The sequence below is a fragment of the Oreochromis aureus genome, linkage group 6, assembly GCF_013358895.1.
Source record: "Oreochromis aureus strain Israel breed Guangdong linkage group 6, ZZ_aureus, whole genome shotgun sequence".
NCBI classification, from domain to species: Eukaryota; Metazoa; Chordata; class Actinopteri; order Cichliformes; family Cichlidae; genus Oreochromis; species Oreochromis aureus.
Window position 1 is genome coordinate 1,071,937 of NC_052947.1, and position 20,637 is coordinate 1,092,573.

The 20,637-nt window shown below is 40.8% G+C and overlaps 1 protein-coding gene across 1 annotated transcript in view; it reads right to left on the reverse strand.

Moving 5' to 3' along the window:
- LOC116322856 (glycine receptor subunit beta-like) overlaps positions 1 to 18,738 on the reverse strand; it is a 51,906-nt gene extending 33,168 nt beyond the window's left edge. The window contains exons 1-3 of the mRNA XM_031743048.2: positions 18,680 to 18,738; positions 13,716 to 13,845; positions 7,232 to 7,338 (exon numbers count right to left, since the gene is read on the reverse strand). Of these exons, the coding sequence (XP_031598908.1) occupies positions 7,232 to 7,338; positions 13,716 to 13,840 (232 nt within the window). The 5' untranslated portion in view covers positions 13,841 to 13,845; positions 18,680 to 18,738. The remainder of the gene's footprint in view (positions 1 to 7,231; positions 7,339 to 13,715; positions 13,846 to 18,679) is intronic.
- Between the last annotated feature and the right edge of the window lie 1,899 nt (positions 18,739 to 20,637).

The window sequence follows — 20,637 nt, forward strand, 5'->3', positions numbered from 1 at the left end:
CTCCGTGATGCTGACAAATTAGTTCATGCATTTGTTTCTTACTGAATTATTGTGATTCCATACTATCTAGTAGGCTACTTGTATTAATGAGGACTCAAAAGTCTCATAGTATTATATCATCTCAACATATCATCCTGCTGTCAGACTAAATCAGGGATTATACTTTCTGTCTCCACTAAGGTTCGCTCAAGTTCCAGTGATGTAAATTATCATCATAAGACGATAAGTATGAGGGTCCATGCAAACACGGCTGCCTGTTTTTGTGACCATATGAACTCCTCCGCAGAAAATTTACATTTCAGTAATTATGCATTCACTCAGAAGCAACTTACGACTGCTGGCAACTTTTAAGGTGGGATATTTTGATGCACATCAATACAAGAGTTGTGATTGTTCAGTTGGCCTTAATCATTGTATTAGTGTCGTGTGAATGATGACAGACGACATCAAAATGACTGAGCAAGCTGTGTTTTGGGATTTTTTTTTTTTTTTTGAAGACTTTGAAATTCATCCTCATGGCAAAAGTATGTCTTTACATTTAATGAAATTTAGATTGAAAAATCTCTATAAAATTCGCATAAGATGATACTTGTGAAGATGTTGTTGGTGGGTAGAGAATGCTGATTGGACTGAAAGACAATAACCTTTTTTCCTCCACTGATGGTGACATATGACTTTATTCAACAGAAGATCAAGGAAGTTATAAAAAATACTTCTGTCACTGAGTTGAGAATCTTTTCCATGTGGTCATCTAAGCTGTGAAGAATGTTTCAGGGCTTGATGAGGAAAGACTGCTACCGACTCCAAAGAATTAATCCTATTAAGAGAAGTTAGGATGATTATTGTGAAAAATACACTATAAAAGTATTCACTCTCATATATTTTCTGCATACAAAGGTAAGGATTAGATTAGATAGAGCTCTCTCCCCATCCCCTCTAGCTAGTAGTCCTCAGTTTTGTTTTGTTTTTTTCTGTATATTAAAACACTGATTCATGTATTTTTTTAGAGTAGGTAAAGTAGCTTGTGTTTACATTGCTCTGACATCTACTCATTACCCCCAGCTAAAGCCTTCCTTCTCTTTGCTTATGTTTCACTGTCTTGCCCACCCCACCCAGATCATAAAAACCGTTTTCTACATGCTGTCTGCCAAAAGACACAACTCAGCAAGAAACTTGTTTTTTGGGGGCATTTTAATATTCATCCCATCGACCTGCCCAACTGTATCCATTATCAGTATAATATTTTACTGCCAAAAAACAGTAAAACAATCTTATGAGGAATATGACATTCCTCACAAGATTGTCATATCTAGATAACTAGATCAAAAATTGCCAGGCTGTAAATACTGTTGACCAGCTAGCAATGCATACATGTACTCTAGAGTACTTTAAGTATAAGTAGTTTGATAGCATCTCTTCTTTTCTGTATCCACCTTTCAAAGCTTGTCTTTAGCCTCCCTCCTTTTCTGGCCCTATTTAACGATTTGCTTGCATGAACAGAGCTGTTAATGTTAAAGTCATATCCTGCGTTCTTCACTGGCTTGTGTCTTTATCAGTAGTGGCTTTCAAAGGGTAGACTTACTCATAGCAGTGACAGGACATTCGCTCTCCCTACCCCCACACCTTTTCAGTGAGTGCTTGAATTACAGTGCCTGATAGGAAAGCTGTCACTCGAGCAAGCATTTTCTTTTTAGCCACTATTTCATTTTCTCCCATTCTGAAAATGGATTCCTAATTGCTAGTAATGGTGTTTGGTGGTTGATTTTATACACCTGTGGCAATGTAGCTACACCATCTCAGAATCGAAGAGGGGGTCAAAGGGTACATCTTTCACCATCTTACAATGCTGTGATTGCAGCCATTCCCTAACTCTCTGTGAATGGTACTCATGGCCATTGATCAATGGTTGTTGACGAATGGTCATGACAATTTCCATATTAATGAAGAAACTGATCTCAAAGCCCATTGTTTGCCAGTGGTGGTAGTTTCAGTCATTGTGCAAATATACTGTTTATGTTTGGAAACCTGCAGTCAGCTGAGACTGAAGAAGTCACTTGGATGAGTGATGAAATGTTTCTCCCACTAAAAAAGCTATGCCCACGTGAACAGAATCAACTTTTTGGGATTTACTTACCTGGATGATTGAGCATGCATCAAGACAAGGCTGAGATGGTTTGGACATGTACAGAGAAGTGATAGTGGATGGAAGGAAGGAACAAAAGAAAGAGACCTCAGAGGAGGTTCATGGATACATACAGAGGGCTGATGTGACAGAGGAAGATGCAGAGATAGGGTAAAATGCAAGATGATCTCCCTACAGGGAGCAGCTGAAAGATGTTTGCACTATGAATAGTTGAAAGTGTTGGACTTTTTTATTTTTTGATACTTTCATTTTATTGTTTTTCTTTAAACATTATACAGGGGAGATGTAAAAATGAAAAATGAATAAAATAAAATAATAATTAAAAAAAACTGGACTGGAAAAAAAATTGGACTTTTCTCTATAAATTAAAGTAAAACTTTTTTTCACAGAACTGTTGGACACAATAACAATTTAAGTTAAATGGTAAATTTCATATCCAGCTTTTTTTTCTGTTTTGTTTTTTAATATATTTTGAAAGCTAGGGTTTGTTTCTTTACTTGTTATCTTATTAGGTGCTATATCTGTTGTAACCTCTCCTGCCCTCTTGCTCAGGTTTCTCTTCAAAAAATAGATTTTAATCTCAATGTGACATATAACTGAATAAATAAAGAATATATACAAACAAAATTCAACCAAATTCATAATTATTTTATGGCACATCACAAGACATAAGTCACACTAATGGCAGTTGTCAGACATAAGAGAGTCAAAAAATGTAAAGTATTTACCTAAACTTTCATAAAGAGATTTATAACGATAGATTTTTATGTGTTATTTATCATATATTTAACATACTTTCCATATTCTGTCCAGTCTGCATTCAACTTTCTTTTCATGATACCTGTTTGAAAAATGGGGTCCTTTAGCTAAAGGTATCCCATTTAATAATTATTTTATAATCAATATATGGCATGACACAACGGGACACTGTCTTTACTGACAAACTGTTTGAAATCCTTACACTTTTCATATATGGAAGGAAAAGCATGATTCCAATTTACTATACTGGAGGCTCATACAATCATGCCGGGGTTGTTTATCAATATATTTAGTTATCTAAAAAAGTTCATATTTAATGAACCATGGCTAAGACAGTTACAGAATAGGACGATATCGAGAAGTGGCACAAAAGTGTAAAAAAATAAAATAAAATAAAAAGAATTTCTGTTTAACAACAGCTGGTTCAAGTAAGACAAAAGAATGCATAACCAATTAAGCATTCTATTGACAATAAATGAAATTCATTTTTATCATGTGAGACTGAAACTGTGCTGTCACATCAATAATCTAAATGTAAAAGTAGTCCAAACAAGCTACGTTCAGTCATTCATACAGTAATTTTCCTTTTCAGTGCTATCTAACTGTCACATGAACCCTTACACTGATGGATGCATACGGGTGCATCAGTCAGGTTTCTGGACTGAAACTTCTGACTGATGCCTTCAAAATGCCTTTTGATCTTGACTAGTATGTACATATACTTACTGTCATTAGTATACCTGTAAATTCTATGCTTGACATGGTCTGTGTGTGTGTGTATCAGAGACAGAGAAAAACATGAAGGACATCTGGTTGTAGCTATACATTTCACAAAGCAAACGAACCATATGCACTCGTCATGTTCTTGTTCTCGTTATGCTTTCTGCCCTGCCTTGCATCTCTTTTTTCACCTCTCGCTCCCACAATATGTGTAATTATACTTGGTTTTGTTTCTGTCTTGTTTACACATTAGGCTTGAGTTGGCCTTGAGTTGAATATCAAATGCAGATGTTTAGTTACAGTAATGTCATGCTCCCTAAATATTTTAAATTTATCTCCTTCATATAAATTTTCACACTTGTTGTGGTAGGTTATGCAAGCCTAATTCTGAAAAAATGAATAAAATGTAAATAAAAGCAAAATGCAATGATTTACAAATCTCTTAATCCTATATTTTATTTATAATAGAGAAGTAGCAGCGAACGTTAGCTATCTTAAACTCACAATAAAAGGCAGGAAAAGTAAGTAGTTTTAAAATAGACATGAAACACTAAAACTGTTAAGCCTATTTTACACCAGCTTAGGTTAAAAAGGTTAAAAGCTGTTGCCGCTGGCTGCAGCAATGAGTTCTATGGTATAAACCAGGGGTCAGCAACCTTTAACACCCAAAGAGCCATTTGGACCCGGTTTCCACACAAAAGAAAACACTGGGAGCCGCAAATACTTTTTGACATCTAAAATGAAGATAACACTGTATATATTGTTTTTTTTATCTTTATGCTTTGTGTGAACAACTAAGGTGTGTTGCTTATGGAATCCATGAAGTGCTACAGAGAAAATTACATTTTATTTACGTAATTAACACATTTTGAACTCTTAAAGAAATATAACAAAAGCAAAGACACCCAGCTGAACTAAAATGATCCATGTAGCAAACAAAAACTGTTGTGAGCCGCCACCCTTATAACGCCTTTGGGCTTTTGGCGCCTTGACCTGGCTTTTAAAAAATAATTGGAAAAAAAAGCTCTATGCTGCTAAAAGATGAAAAATAGATATTTGCAAAATTCTGCCTAAATATGTATTTTACCAGGTACACGTGTGGCCGGGCGTGGTCTGCAGCGCCGCTGCAGGGGAGGCGGACGCACCTGAGCGGCACCCGCAATCACGCCTCGCTGCCGTAACGTCTGTGCTCTCTCTGCTGTTGTGTTGTCGGGCTGTGAGCTGAAAAGCTACAGCTGGCTGTATGAATACAGCAACCGTGTGTGAAAAGTGGTCAATAAAGTGATACTGAAAAGCATGTTCATGGAAACATCGTCGGGTCTGCCGTGGTACGAAGTCACTTTCATCTTTATGCAGGACTGTAAGCTGTCATCTGTGAGGCGTGAGCGGTGTTTGTTTTTAACATAGTTCACGGTGGAGAACAGCTGCTGACATAATGTGGATCCGAAGATCCATAACTGACCTACCTGGGGTTGAAAGTCTCGATAAATGCACGGCATTTCTGCGGGTACACCGTCTTCTGCGAGTGTGAAGCTTATTTTGAGCGATGAAAAAAAAAAATAGAGTATAATTTTATTTTTATATTTATTTAGGGCCTATCACAATAATCTTCCAATTTAGAAGTACAAGTTAAAAAAAAAAGAACTAACATAATCAAAATACACTTCAGCTAAATATTTCTAATTTATTTTCCCAAACCACGGCTACGTTCACACTGCAGGTCTTAATGCTCAATTCCGATTTTTTGATCAAATCCGATTTTTTTGTCTGCTTGTTCACACTACACATAAAATGCGACATCAAACGCTCTCCAGTGTGAACGCTCAAAGCGGCCCGCATGCGCAAAAGAAGATGTCACACACAACTCGCTCTGTTTAGACCCAGAGCAAACAATGTTGTTTGACTGATGGTCCTTAATATAAAGACTTCGGACTTTATGTTTCCAGATTTTTGCTTTAAGTTATTTTGTTATTTACATAATAATGTAAATAACCTAATAATGATCCTTTTTGCTGTTTTAGAGGAGCGGTGCTTCAAAGGATAGTTGCAGATTTCTGTCAGAATCTGCAGAAAATACAGTAAAAATAAAATGTTCACATTTCTCCAACGTTGTCTTCCCAACAGTTTCACCGGATGGTAGGAAATCGTTCGCGATGTCCTATCGGGCGCTTCTCCGGCGCTGATAATTGGCGTCTGTCTTGTGTCAGTGACGTAAAAGACGGATTTAATGCGACTTGACCGTTCACACAGCAGTCGCTTTCTAAAACATCGGATACGTATCGGATTCAGTACCACATACGAAAGTGACCCAGATCGGATTTGAAAATATCGGATTTGTGCCGTTCACACTGTCATACCAAGATCGGATACGGGTCGCATAGGGGCGAAAAAATCGGATTTGATGCGCTTTCGCCTGCAGTGTGAACGTAGCCTAAAGAGCCGCAGGTTGCCGACCCCTGGTATAAACAAAGGAAGGACTATCCATTTTCCCTCTCTTAAGCAGTAAGTGCTTCTTTATTGTTGGGTAGCTCCTGTTAGGATTTGTAGAGCACCAAATAAATGAGGACTGTTTGGAGGTGAGTCAGTTTGAGTCAGGTGCTCCAGTGCTTTGGAGGGCCAATAAGTCGATAAGTTAAAGTCCCGTCTGTGTGTGAGTTTTCCTCGTTTGGCTGGTTGTACAGACAGAACTGGACAATTAGTTGGCTGCCCACAAGATGCAGTCAACATTATACTATGACCATCAAAGGCACCCCTTAGGTATAATAATACTATATCCTGAGTTATTAATAGGTATGAAGTCATAAAACTTTTAAGAGAGCAGATTCAGTGCTGTGATCTGCTTTAAATTTAGACTGCATACTATAGTAACACAATTTCATTCAAAAAGTTCTGGAGTAGTAGTAAGTGTTGCAAATGTTACACAGAACAACACAGAACCTTTTGAAACATTTATATGTGGTTTCCCTGAGCATGTTGATTCTAAATAAAATAAGAAAAATTAATTTAAAAATCATGTAGTTAGTTGATTGGTAGATCCAAATTAATTGGAAAAATGTAAAGATGTGACATCAAGTGAAAGAAGGGGGAGAAAGGGTGTACAGGTATAAGATTGAGGAGGAAAAAAGATCAGTTTTGTCAGACTAGGTTGCTTGTGCTGAATCCCTTTAATAAAATTTCCTTGAATGAACGTCTAAATTGTGGACATTTATTTTGTAATCTTTTGTGAAACAGTAAAGATGATACTCTGAGTATTATTCTTTATTTGTAATAAAGCCTTGGAGCCGGCTGTCCAGGGTACTAAAACCATCGCAGAAATGGCAGGTGCCACAATCAATAGAGGAGCTATCATTAACAGGTGGGACTGATAGGATTTGACCAATGTCACCATGCACATCTGCAATAGAATGTTGAAAAGATTTATGCTATGTATTATGCATGTGTTATATGTCAGGAATGTCAGAGTCATGACCATTTCAACATATTTAAACCAAAGTCTGTCTTTAAACAAAATTCATGAGTGCAGACTGCATGTATTTTGGGAAATGTGTTTTGACTTGATGAAAACACAAGTGTAATTCTGCATGGTGGTTGTATACACTGGAACATTACCTTGAAAGTTAGGTCTTATTCTTGGGTCATAACTGACCATCAGACGATTCAAAATGTTGGAGGTAGAGTTAGCTGGAACCTGTGCCAAATCTTCTGGAGACAACTGCCTGTTAAAGAGGATGATATTGGACAATAATTAATATGATTTCAGATGATAGATAAAAGTAATGTAAATAAAATAATTTAACTCTAAAATACTAAAAGTGTTAGAAATTATGGTTTCTTGATGGATACATATGACTTCATACTTCCGGCGGCACCACAAGCAGGCAACGGCTGATAGTGCTCTGGCTAATTTAGTGTCCTTGTAATCTGTAAAATGAGGACCACCAGGTTCAGTATTTTAAAGTTACATACAACACGTTCACTCATCGATTCAGACAAGTACTTTTTCTGTGCTTAAGTGCCTTCTAGCTAACATTCATACTCTGATTAATGCATTGTGACACAACTTGGGGTTAGTATTTACCAGACAAAAAAACAGTCAGGGATTAAACCACCAACATTCCAATTAGTGGATGACCTGCTCTGCCATCTGAGCTACAGGCACCCCTGTCCTAATGGTCTGAGTGCATGTGATATACACTGTGAAAACCCAGACAGAGCACACAGCATCCTGGCAGTGAGCTACCTCCTGGTCTAAGCCACCAGTGGGAAGAGACTGTAGCTCCATAAACTGAGATAAGTTGAAGTCAAATAGAGTCTTTGACAGAATGCAGGGTTAGGCTGGGGGTCCCTCTGCTCTTGAAGGGGCTCTTTGGAACTGAGAACTCTGTCCCACCTGAGAGGAACATTGTTTTTCTGCAGGGAAAAGAACAGATGGCAGTGTGTCAACTCCCTGGATGAAAAAAGGCTGATCTCTGCCCTTCCAAAGTGACTACCTGAGGACAGAGTCTCCACTCTCGAGGACTCAGGCCCCCTCTCGACATGTCTGCCACCACATGCAATGGCCCTGGCACACTGCTCTGAGTGAGTGGAAGAGGGGGTGAGTCAACTGCCACAACCCAGTTGCCACCTTGCAGAAGAAGGGAGATCCTAGGCCCCCCTGGACCTGACCCTTCTTGAGCCCCTGGTGCATCTGGACAGGCTACTTTACATCTCCTCTGTCAAGAGCAGCAACTCTTCCAAGTCTGCTGCAATAGTTGGCCTGTTACTGGGCCAAATATATCTGAGGGGTTAACTGGCAGTGCAGCATTAGTTAGAAAGCCATCTATAACCTTGCAGTTCCTGCTGCCACGGGTGGCTTTGCTGAGACAGGCTGAGAAACGTTCTTGGTCGTGCATGTTAGCAAACCTCTCCTACATGGAGAGGACCATCTGTGCAAAACTGTGGGTGATTCATATTGTCTACACACCAGTTCTTTTAAGTCAGGCAGAGGCTGCAACTCCATCTGCAAGGGTCGATACTGCATGGTTTCCTCAAACTCAGATGCGAATGCCACAGGGTTCTCAGGTTAATATCCCGGGCCCTGGTTGTCCTACCAATAACCTCAGAGAAAACTGCGAGGTGAGCGTGTGAGCTCAAAAATCTGCAAGCAATGCAGTGGCTAGGGATCACAACCAGAATCAACACAGAAATCAAAATGGAATAGTAATCCTGGATGCAGATTCATTAAGTATTATGATGAATCTAAATACAGATGTGGAGTTGAAGCGCTGGTCCTGTGATGCAGTCAAAACAACATGGACCTGAATACTCTCAAAAGCCCAGAGAGGTTTGCAGAAAACATCATTGGTGCCGACTTACTCTCGATTCAGGATTTGTAGAAATCTGAAGTCAGGAAACGACGAGACAACAGTGCAGACCGATCACACCCAGGTCACAGACTGTTCCAATTCTTCTCCTATGCTAGGCGCTTTTGAAGCACTGTACGCCAATACAGACAGACAAGCAGATATCTGTACTGTTCTTTCTACAGGCTCACATAATATCTGTACTGAAATAACATCCATGAAGCTAACCAAAGCATGCTGTTTGTTCACACACACACAGTTTAAGAGCCTGAATGCTCGTAAAGCTCCCAGCCCAGACGGTATGTCCCCTGCCACTCAAATGAGCTGGCCCCAGTGTTTTCTGGCATTTTCAAATTCTCACTGCAGGCATGCCATGTGCCTGCCTGCTTCAAGTCCTCCACCATAGTCCTTGTCCCCAAGAAGCCAAGGATCACTGGACTAAATGACTACAGACCTGTGGCTCTGATCATAAAGTCTTTTGAGCGCCTGGTTCTCTCCTATCTCAAGACCCTCACGGCCCACCTCCTGGAACCTCTGCAGTTTGCATACGGAGCCAACAGGTCTGTCAGCGATGCTACCAACATATCAATATCATCCTGCATCATTTGGACTCCCTGGGAACCTACGCCAGGATCCTGTTTGTGGACTTCAGCTCTGCCTTCAACACCATCATTCCAGACCTTCTCCAAGGTAAGCTTTCCCAGATGAATATGCCTGATCCCATCTGCCGGTGGATCACTGACTTCCTGACAGACAGGAAGCAACATGTGAGGCTGGGGAAGAATGTCTCGGACTCCCGGACCATCAGCACCGGCTCCCCTCAGCGCTGTGTTCTTTCTCCTCTGCTCTTCTCCCTGTACACCAATTGCTGCACCTCCAACCACCAGTCTGTCAAGATAATTAAGTTTGCAAATGACACAACTGTTATCAGACTCATCTCGGATGGGGATGAGTCTGCCTACAGGATGGAGGCTGAACTCTGGTGTCCTGGTGCAGCCGCAACAACCTGGTGCTGAACACCCAGAAGACAGTGGAGATTATTGTGGACTTCAGGAAGCACACATCCCGACTCCTCCCCATCATCCTGACTGACACCCTCATCACCACTATGGACACATTCTGCTTCGTGGGTACCACCATCACCCAGGACCTCAAGTGGGAGCCCACCATCCCCTCTGTCATAAAGAAGGCCCAGCAGAGGATGTACGTCCTGAGGCAGCTGAAGAAATTCAACCAGCCAATACGGATGATGGTGCAATTCTACACTGCAATCATCGAGTCCACCCACATCTCCATCACCGTGTGGTATGCTGGAGCCACCATCAGGGACAAACAGAGACTGCAGCGTGTTGTACATTCTGCTGAGAAGGTGATTGGTCCGCATCAGGTGTTGACGAACCAAGGCACCCTGACGAGAAGTGGGCTACTAGAACAAGAAGGCATCGGTGGGCAAGAGAGGAAAATAGGGTGTTGTTGGAATGCTACTATGCAAGTAACCCTGGCGGAAGGGGTTACATGAATAGAATGAGGGACCTATGGATGCTTCGATACCCAACATCCACAATGACAGGGAAACAACTAGTAGCTCAGTGTTACAACATTCGAAAGAAGGGGCTGCTCTCACAGCTAACGATTGACGAGGTACAACATAAATGTTACGGCAAGGGGGAGCCAGGATGCCAGGTCAGGGGGGAGATATCATCACCCCCACCCGAGATTGGGTACCAAGCCCCAAGTGCGATAGAAGAAGGATCGTTGAGTGCGAGAGTAACTGACCTGAAAGATAGGATCATGGCCAAGCTTGAAACTGGACCCCCCATAGCCGGTTACCAAGACTACATGAAGTACCCTCAGAAGGTCTGCTACATAACATTAATGCAGCAGACGATACCTACCGCCACCATTACCGAGACTAACAAGCTGATCAACAATATGGCAGCAGTGATCAGTGAGATGCTTGGCTACAAGTTGAACAGCCACAAGGGGCAGTACCCTCCATGGAGAAGGAGGCTAGAGGCTAAGATCAAGGTAGCACGGAGGGAGGTTAGCCAACTATCGGAGTTGCAGAAAGGTGCGACGAAGAAGGTGCCTGAGAAGTACAGCAAGCTGTCCATACCTGAAGCATTGGAAACTGCCAAGCAACGACTCACAGCCTTTGCTAGCCGCTGGAAGAGGTACACCAGAGATATCGAAGGCAGGAGAATAAACCAGGTGTTCTCCACAGAACCATCCAAGGTGTACTCTCAGTGGCAGGGGAACAATATGAGAAGAGCACCACCAAGCCAAGGCTGGAGACGGAACAATACTGGAAGAGCATATGGGAGAAGAACGCAACTCATAATGGCAATTCTCAGTGGCTAGTGGATCTGAGGGCAGACCACAGCAACCTCCCTGAACAGGGTCCAGTAACCATCACAGTGGCAGACATCCAAGAGTTGGACAGCACCAGGCCCCGACATGGTTCACGCCTGCTGGCTAAAGAAGATGACTGCACTCCACGAGCATCTGGCAGCACATATGAACCAGCTGCTAGTTGACAAGAGACACCCAGAGTGGCTAACCAAAGGCCAGATAGTCCTGATCCTCAAGGACCCCCAGAAGGGACCGGTCCCCTCCAACTACCAACCAATAACCTGCCTCAGCACCACGTGGAAGCTCCTGTCAGGCATCATAGCAGCTACGATGAACAGGCACATGGCTCAATACATGAGTGGGGCACAGAAAGGGATCGGCAAGAATACCAGAGGCACAAAACACCAGCTACTGGCAGACCGAACAATCAGCCGAGACTGCAAGACCAGACTGACCAACCTGTGCACTGGCCTGGATTGATTACAAGAAGGCCTATGACTCAATGCCCCACAGCTGGATACTGGAATGCCTAGAACTGTACAAGATCAACAGGACCCTAAGAGCCGTCATCAGGAACTCAATGGGGATGTGGTGTACAACACTAGATGCCAACTTCAAGCCCATTGCACAAGTCACCATCAAGTGCGGGATCTACCAAGGAGATGCTCTGTCCCCACTGCTGTTCTGCATAGGCTTGAATCCCCTCAGTGAGATCATTGACAAGACTGGCTACGGATACTGACTCCGGAATGGAACAGTTGTCAGCCACCTCCTGTACATGGATGACATCAAGCTGTATGCCAAGAGTGAACGAGACATCGATTCACTGATACACACCACCACGATATACAGCAATGATATCGGAATGTCATTCGGACTGGAGAAGTGTAGTCGGATGGTAACAAAGAGAGGGAAGGTAGTCAGAACTGAGGAGATTGAACTACCAGAAGGCAACATTGCAGACATAAAGGACAGCTACAAGTACCTGGGCATCCCACAGGCAAATGGAAACCATGAAGAGGCCGCTAGGAAAGCTGCAACCACCAAGTATCTGCAGAGGGTCAGGCAAGTCCTGAGGAGTCAGCTGAACGGTAAGAACAAGATCCGGGCTATCAACACCTATGCACTGCCTGTGATCAGGTACCCTGCTGGGATAACAAGCTGGCCAAAGGAGGAGATCGAAGCCACTGACATCAAGACAAGAAAGCTCCTGACCATGCATGGAGGGTTTCACCCCAAGTCCAGCACCCTGAGGCTGTACGCTAAGCGGAAGGAAGGAGGCCGGGGACTGGTGAGTGTCAGCACCACAGTCCAGGATGAGACAACGAACATCCAAGAATACAACACAAAGATGGCCCCAAATGACAGCGTGCTCAGTGAATACCTCAGGCAGCAGAAAGCTAAGAAAGAGGAGGAAGGCGAGGAACCATCATGGAAGGACAGGCCCCTGCACGGTATGTACTACAGGCAGATAGCGGAGGTAGATGATTTCCAGAAATCCTACCAGTGGCTGGACAAAGCTGGACTGAAAGACAGTACAAAGGCACAAATTATGGCAGCACAGGAACAAGCTCTGAGCACAAGATACATAGAGGCTGGGGTCTATCACACGAGGCAAGACCCCATGTGCAGGCTGTGTAAAGATGCCCCTGAGACAATCCAGCACATAACAGCAGGGTGCAAGATGCTAGCAGGCAATGCATACATAGAACGCCATAACCAAGTGGCCGGCATAGTATACAGGAACATCTGTGCCGAGTATAACCTGGCAGATCAAAATGGGAGACGCCCCCTAGGGTGGTGGAGAATGACCGAGCTAAGATCCTGTGGGACTTCCAGATACAGACGGACAAACTGGTGGTGGCTAACCAACCAGACATAGTGGTGGTAGACAAACAGAAGAAGACGGCCATACTGATAGATGTAGCGGTTCCCAGTGACAGCAATATCAGGAAGAAGGAACACGAGAAGCTGGAGAAATACCAAGGGCTCAGAGATAAGCTCGAGAAAATGTGGTGGGTGAAGGTAACGGTGGTCCCAGTGGTAATCGGAGCACTTGGTGCAGTGACTCCCAAGATAGGCGAGTGGCTCTAGCAGATCCCAGAAACAACATTGGAGATCTCTGTCCAGAAGAGCGCAGTCCTTGGAACAGCTAAGATACTGCGCAGGACCCTCAAGCTCCCAGGCCCCTCTGGTAGAGGACCCGAGCTTGAAGGATAGACCGCCCGCAGGGGTGAGCGGGGAGTTAAAAAAAAACAAAAACTCTCTCTCTCTCACCCTATATATATATATATATATATATATATATATATATATATATATATATATATATATATATATATATATATATATATACATATATATACATATATATGAAAACTGTATTGTATGTTACTCACGATGGACAGACAACTTGCTTTCCTTTTTTTCCTTTCTTTGTGGATTTTCCTTCTTTACTTGAGGCAAGTTGACAACAGCAGAGCAGCAAAAGCAGCAAAATCACTGGCCTCAATCCAACAGCCATGGTGCCTGAAACAAAGTTTAATACTGGCCTCAGTACATACAACATATAGTTTAAAAAAAGAACAATAATGTTGCAAACTTAGTACAAGATTTCACCACATGTAGGAATGCACTTGAATTAATTTTTTTATGCAGATCATAATAGATGTGATTACATTTTGGAAATACATCACTTTGTTTGAAGACTCTTTACAGTATTTGTCTGTGACTATGCTATCACATTCAGCTTAAAGCTTGAAAAATTCTTCACTGAAATTTGTCCTAGAAATGTTCACTGAGTATAAAACAGAGAGATATTTAGCTGACAAACTAGACAGACAGTAATAATAATGAAAATAAATAAATAAATAAATAAATAAATAAATAAATAAATAATAATAATAATCTATCATTGCTGTGTCCCTTATACACCTTTGGAGTGGCAGCACCTATTATACTCGCCTCATCTTAATTGGATATAGTTACTCAATTCATTAATCCATATATCTACAGTCAAGGGTATTTTTTAAAAGCAGGATACCACTTTGTACATGAAAATGGTATATGTAGGTTTTTGAGATGCCTCATATGAAGTATTTTAACCTTATATTTTATCAAGATATTTAGTGTGACAAAAAATCATGTTAAGAAGAAATAAATTCATAGCTACATAAATCGCTTTTTAGATTCTTTGGTTTTATACATGTAGCTTACAGTATATGTACTAAAAGTCTGTATACTCAGTAATGCAGCATTGGTACAGAGGATGGTCATAACTGTCTGTGAGTAACAATAATAAGTTCAGTGACCTTTCTGACACAGTTTAAAGGTGCACAGTTTGCAGCCAATCAAAAATGTTCAGTGTAATTGCCCTTCCTGATCTGTAGGTGTCACTGGCTCTGAAGCTCCCCGAGCAGACCACATCAAAATACACCGTCCTCCTCACTATAAACTGAAGACTTTTGTAGCACATGTTGAAAGACCTCAGCTTCCTCGGAAAATAGAGCCTGTCCATAGAATTTTTTTCTGGGATAGTAATGCTAATTCCAACATTTCAAGTTTATGAATGTTTTTGCTATTGCTATATAAACAGTTAATATTTGGTTAAAGTTCAACTTTCATTCAAAGGTTTTTGGGAAATATTTTGCAACTTTTTATAAAATTATTTAATTAATAATAGCCTTTATACATCCTCATCATTCCATCTGAAGTTGATTCATTTGATTCAGTTCTTTGTCTTTGGCCTTATTAAAATTCAGAAGATGATTTTGAGTCAATAAAATGAACTAGATTTCTGTACTCCTTGCCCTTGCCCATCACATTAAAAGAGCTATCCAAGCACAAGCAAAATTCCCAAATTAAACACTCTGTTGTTGTTTACTTCTGACACGTTACTGGGATCGAACATTCTCTTGCCTTTCTACCAGCAATTTGAATGTTTGTCTTTAATAAAAAAAAACATGAATAGAATAAATATATCAATAATCACAAATCAAAAGGAAAGGTTTTTCTATTCAAAAGCATCATATGCTGCACATCAAAATTCTCCTCTTTTTTTATAATGATAGACTGACAGATAATTAAGGAAATATTTTAAATTTCTCCAAACTCCTCTGATACATCGAACATATAGACCCAAACATGTTTCACCATTGGCTTTTATTATCAGTGGAGTGATTTATTATTGTGCTATCTACTGTACAATATAAAGCGCCTTGAGGCGACTTTTGTTGTGATTTGGCGCTATATAAATAAAATTGAATTGAATTGAATTGAATTTCAATATCGCCGGATGGCTTATATAACTGTTTTATTACACCAATCTTATCGCTGCCAATAACAAGCTAAGTAACTGGATCCTGGCTTAATTTACCTAGTCCTAGTGGCTTATAGGAGTGTGCGTGTTTGTGTGTCATATTTTTTAATCATCCATCCATCCATCCATCCATTCATTCATCCATTTTCTTCCAGGGCCCAGTCGCGGGGGCAGTAGCCTAAGTATAGAAGCTTAGACCTCCTTCTCCCTAGCCACCTCCTGTAGCTTATCCGGGGAGAACACCAAGGCATTCCGAGATCAAGTGAGAGATTTAATCTCCTGGGTCGGCTTCCTCCTGGTGGGCAATGTCAGAAGACCTCGCCCTCACTAAGATTATGCCAGTGAGGATGACTATACCACTCAGTGTCCTCCTCAATTTAGCATTTTTCTTGTGTTGTAAGCACTATTTTCTAGTTTTTTGGCGACAACTAACCACCTATGACAGACAGACTCTTTTAGACATCCTACAACATTCATAATCTGGGACCACACTGGTGGCTTAACTTGGATACCTGAGCAGAAACAACACCGGAGGAAAAGGGAGAAAAGAGCTGGTTCTGGTCAGGCTGAGGAACAGGCAACACTTTTCCCCTTTTCCCAAGATTCTTCTAGCTAACATCCAAATTTTGGAAAAAAACATGGATAAACTACTTTCCACAGCATATTATGGACTGCAATGTCTTTATTTTTACCAAGGAATGGTTGGATGCCTCAATCCCTGAATCGGATATTCTTCCTTCTCCATTCATTGTCGGGACCGGACAAAGGAGTCGGGTAAGCGGAGGGGAGGTGGGGTGTCTATAATGACTAACAAGCAATGGCGTGCTTCATCAAGGTGCTCCCCTGATCTTGAACGCCTCATGATGTGTTGATGTGTAGATATATTACAAAATATATATTAGCAGTAATATAGATATATAGATATATTACAAAAATGGGTCTATTATGTGTATGTTACAATGTACACGGTATGAAGATATGTTATGAATATGCTATAACTATAAGTATGTACAGGCTGTAGTGAGTGTACAAGCTATGTACAGGCTATGAACAGGATATAAATATGAAAACCATGCAAAGATATGAAATATGAAACTATACAGAAATATGAAATATGCACTATACAAGTTATAAACAGTTGTAAACAGTTGTAGAACTATAATTATTGTATTGTACAGAATGATTGTCTATAAAGCATTTACAGTAGTGCAGTTTAGATCAGTGAGATATGTGGCTGATTTCAACAGTGGTTCTACAGTGGCTATAACATCCTGGATCACCTTTAGACCCCTTTCACATGTGCCTATAAAGCCCACTTTTCAGCAAATCAGATTACTCCTCAGTCCTGCTGCTACCAGCCAATAGGCAGAGGCTGAAGCACGAGCAACCAACGACAATGAAATGATCGGTTCAATGCTGAACTGACTAATCACACATGGTCCTGCATCACTGCTTCCACACTATGTACTGGGAAGTTTTTCAAACTACTCCCAACAATAACGTAAATGACCACACCAACTGCATTACTGGATACATCCACAAACGAATCATTGTGGTTGACGTTGTCTCAAACATCAGGCGCATGTGGAGTGGGCTACAAACCATAACAGATTTAAAGGGGAAGAGCTACAGCACAGTGGAGATGACTGGTTCCCTACCTGAGGAGCTGAATGACCTTATAAAAACTACTGTTTTTTTTCTCTTCAATGGTTAAAATTTTATTTGTGAAGAAATTCATGAAGTAATTATTAGTTAAGGTTAAAGAAATGCTTGGCTTAATAGAGCTCTGACTTTGTATCAGTCTCAGGATCTGAGCTGTCACATCTTGTCAGATCTTTTAGACCTATTTTATAACCACAAGACTTTTATTCTCTGTAGCTGTTTTATAAGGTTTAGGCAAGAATTTCACAGTGGAACTGCAGTTAACATTGGTAACATTACAGCAAGTTGGTTTCTTGTTCAGACCACAACTGGGCCTCTGTGTGGAGGTTGTACGTAAAAGGTTTCCTTTAGCCATTCTAGTTTCCTCCCACAGTCCATAGACATGCAAGTTAGATGACCGGTGATTCTAAATTGCTCATGGAATTGTAAAATGTTTCAAATGTACAGAATAAAAGCAAAACAGCAACAGGTTTGTATTAAAAGTTAGAGCTGGTTAGTTAGAATGCAATATCTGTGCATATTTACTTCCATTCAATCTGCAAAAAGCTTTTCATCCACTGTTACCATGGTGACAACTCCCACCCCCTGTGGTGATATCAGACTTTGTCTCAAATTTTCCATTAATTCAGGGCTTGGTTGGATCACTTTTGTTTAGCAATATGACTCCTATTCTTTTATTGTTTAAAAAAAGTTATTTTCCTAAAAAGCTTTTGGAAAGAGATTTTTCTGGTTATATTGCAAGACAGACACTGAAGGTGACAAACACCTTGTTCATCAGCAAATATAGCTATAAAATAGTAAATAGGTTCATGGTAAAATATATCACTCCCTCCCCTTTTGTCATCTGTTTGCCCATCTAGATTGAATAAATGCCCTTTTCATCTATACATAGCAAAGTAATATATTATGTATTTACAGCAGAACTATATCTATTGGTAACCCAACCCACTGGATCTGACTAGCCTTACCTTGAGAAGATTAAGTTAGAAGAATAATCATTCAGAGAAACTAGTGGGACAGAGAAAGGGGAAGTGACAGAGAGGAGCATAGCATGTAGGGGAGGTGGGGGGTGGGTACTGCGGCGTTAGATCACACTGTCAAGATGCAATGACACAGCTCACTGATGCTGCTGTAGTTTTACATAGGAATTGCTCTCTGGTGCAAGAAAACTGCAAGTGTAGCAAAAACTCATACATCACAGGTACAAAATGTACAGGGTCACAAGGACAGAACACTACTAAAGCCTTTTGGGATAATATGATTTACAACTATCTGTTATGTTCTCTCTTTTTTTTTTCTGTCTCGTCTATGCGCATGCAATCTGCCCTACAACTGCAGCCACAGAAAACAGTCAGAGATATTCAGCATTCCTTTGATTCTTACCTTTCTTTAGTTGGGCCACTGATTCTGCTGCATTACAGAGATTCAGTGGTTAGTCAGTGTGATGCTGCTCTGGCTAGAGCTAGGCTACATCCTCTCTCCCTCTCCTTCTCTGCTGCACTCTCTGGTGCGTGTTCCTTTATCTGCACTGCTCTTGTCGTCTATTCCAAGTTCCTGTCTGTCTGGCTAGAGGAAGTAGCACAGTAATGCCACTGATTAACAGCTCATGAGTAGGGAATTTTATACATATTACATTACTTGTGTGCTAATTGCTTATTTATTTCTTTTTCTTTTTTAAAACATATTTAACAAATGGAGAAGAAAAGAGAAAGCAAGAAGTCTAAAATCTATCTACAACAGATTAACAGTATTTGAAAGTTATATGTCTAAAAACAGAAAAAAAAATCCAGCAAAGACCTGACACACCACCTGAGAGACGCATCTGGACAGTCAGATGGGAGCGTGGTTGTCAAGAAATCATTTTTATGGAAGGACATAGGGTGAAAAGGCTAAGGTAAAAACAATAGAAAAAAACTTTGGCAAAATGTTTGATGCAGTGATGAATCCAAATGTGAAAATAATAGGTCAAATTGCTGGTAATATATATGGATTATGAATGGAGGAGGTTGTGATCAAGGAAAAACAGTGACTGTCTACAGCCAAAATGTTTTGGATGCTTGGTTTGGGTCCTGCATTTCTGCCAATGCTTATATAAAAGAGGGATGGCCTGGCTCCACTTCCTCCCACTGTACTAATGTGAAGCCAAACTTTCTCACTCATAGAAACTGCCATCTTGCATTTTTACAGCCACAGTATGTGCAGTAGTGATTTGGGGTGGAGTCGCTGCAACAAACCCCGCCCACATATCTGACCATGAACACACCCCTTGCACTTCTTATGTTGTCAAGCTGCTTCAGTTTTAACACCCAGAACTGTCACCGGGGAAAGGGTACTCCATGTGTATTTAAGCCCTCAGTTTTCCTTCATTCTTTGTCATGTTGTCCTATTACATTATCCATATCCATGCTTCTTTGCCAGTGAGTCTTTTCCTGATATCTTTAGTTATTTCATTTTTTCCAGCAATAAAGCTGCATTTTGAGTCTAACGTCTGTGTGCCGAGTATTGTATTTGGGTCCTACACTGCCCACCACACAGCCTACCCCATGACCGGAGAGAGACCAGGAAACTCACGGTGAGCATTGATTAGAAGAGGAAGTGTCAGAAGCTGAAGATGGCATGGAATATAATCCATGCAACTGAGACCAAGAAATAACTGACGAGGACAAATTCAGTGATGAAGAGGATTGCCGTGATGAGACTGTTGTCACGTCAACAAGTCAAAGAATGAACCGTAATTTGAAAATAATGGTAAATCATAGTGGTAAACATGGAGGTAAGCCAGAAAGACATCAAAGCATACTTGAGGGTTTTTTTTTATTTTCAGTGGAGATCCGAGAATGAATCTACCAACAGTTTACGGATGTAGAGTTCAGTCGGGCAATTTTTTGGGCCACCATGTCATTCTGTAAATTTTACGTGTTGACAGGTGTGTGGAGCGCCAGCCACTCATCTATATCCCATCTTTCTGGAACCCATAGATGGTGTTCCTGAAAAGTAGTAATTTTCGTGTAATTTTGAAATCATTTGGTCCATACACAGCTAAAATATTCCTGGTCACTTTTGACCAGAAACATGACAGCTCTGATAAACAGTATACTATGTTTGATCTGGTTATTATATTCAAAATAGAAATGATGTGTTTCGACTCAAATATAAGGCATATAAACTCATATTAATGAGACATACGGGGCCATAAATAACAGAAGTTCAAAAACTTTAGTTGATAAAAAAATCTAACATGACAAGAAGGGAAATATATCTATTATTATAGCTTTTATGATGAGTCTTAATGAAACAGTCATTTTTAACTGTGAACACAAAATAGTTTAACATGAAATGAA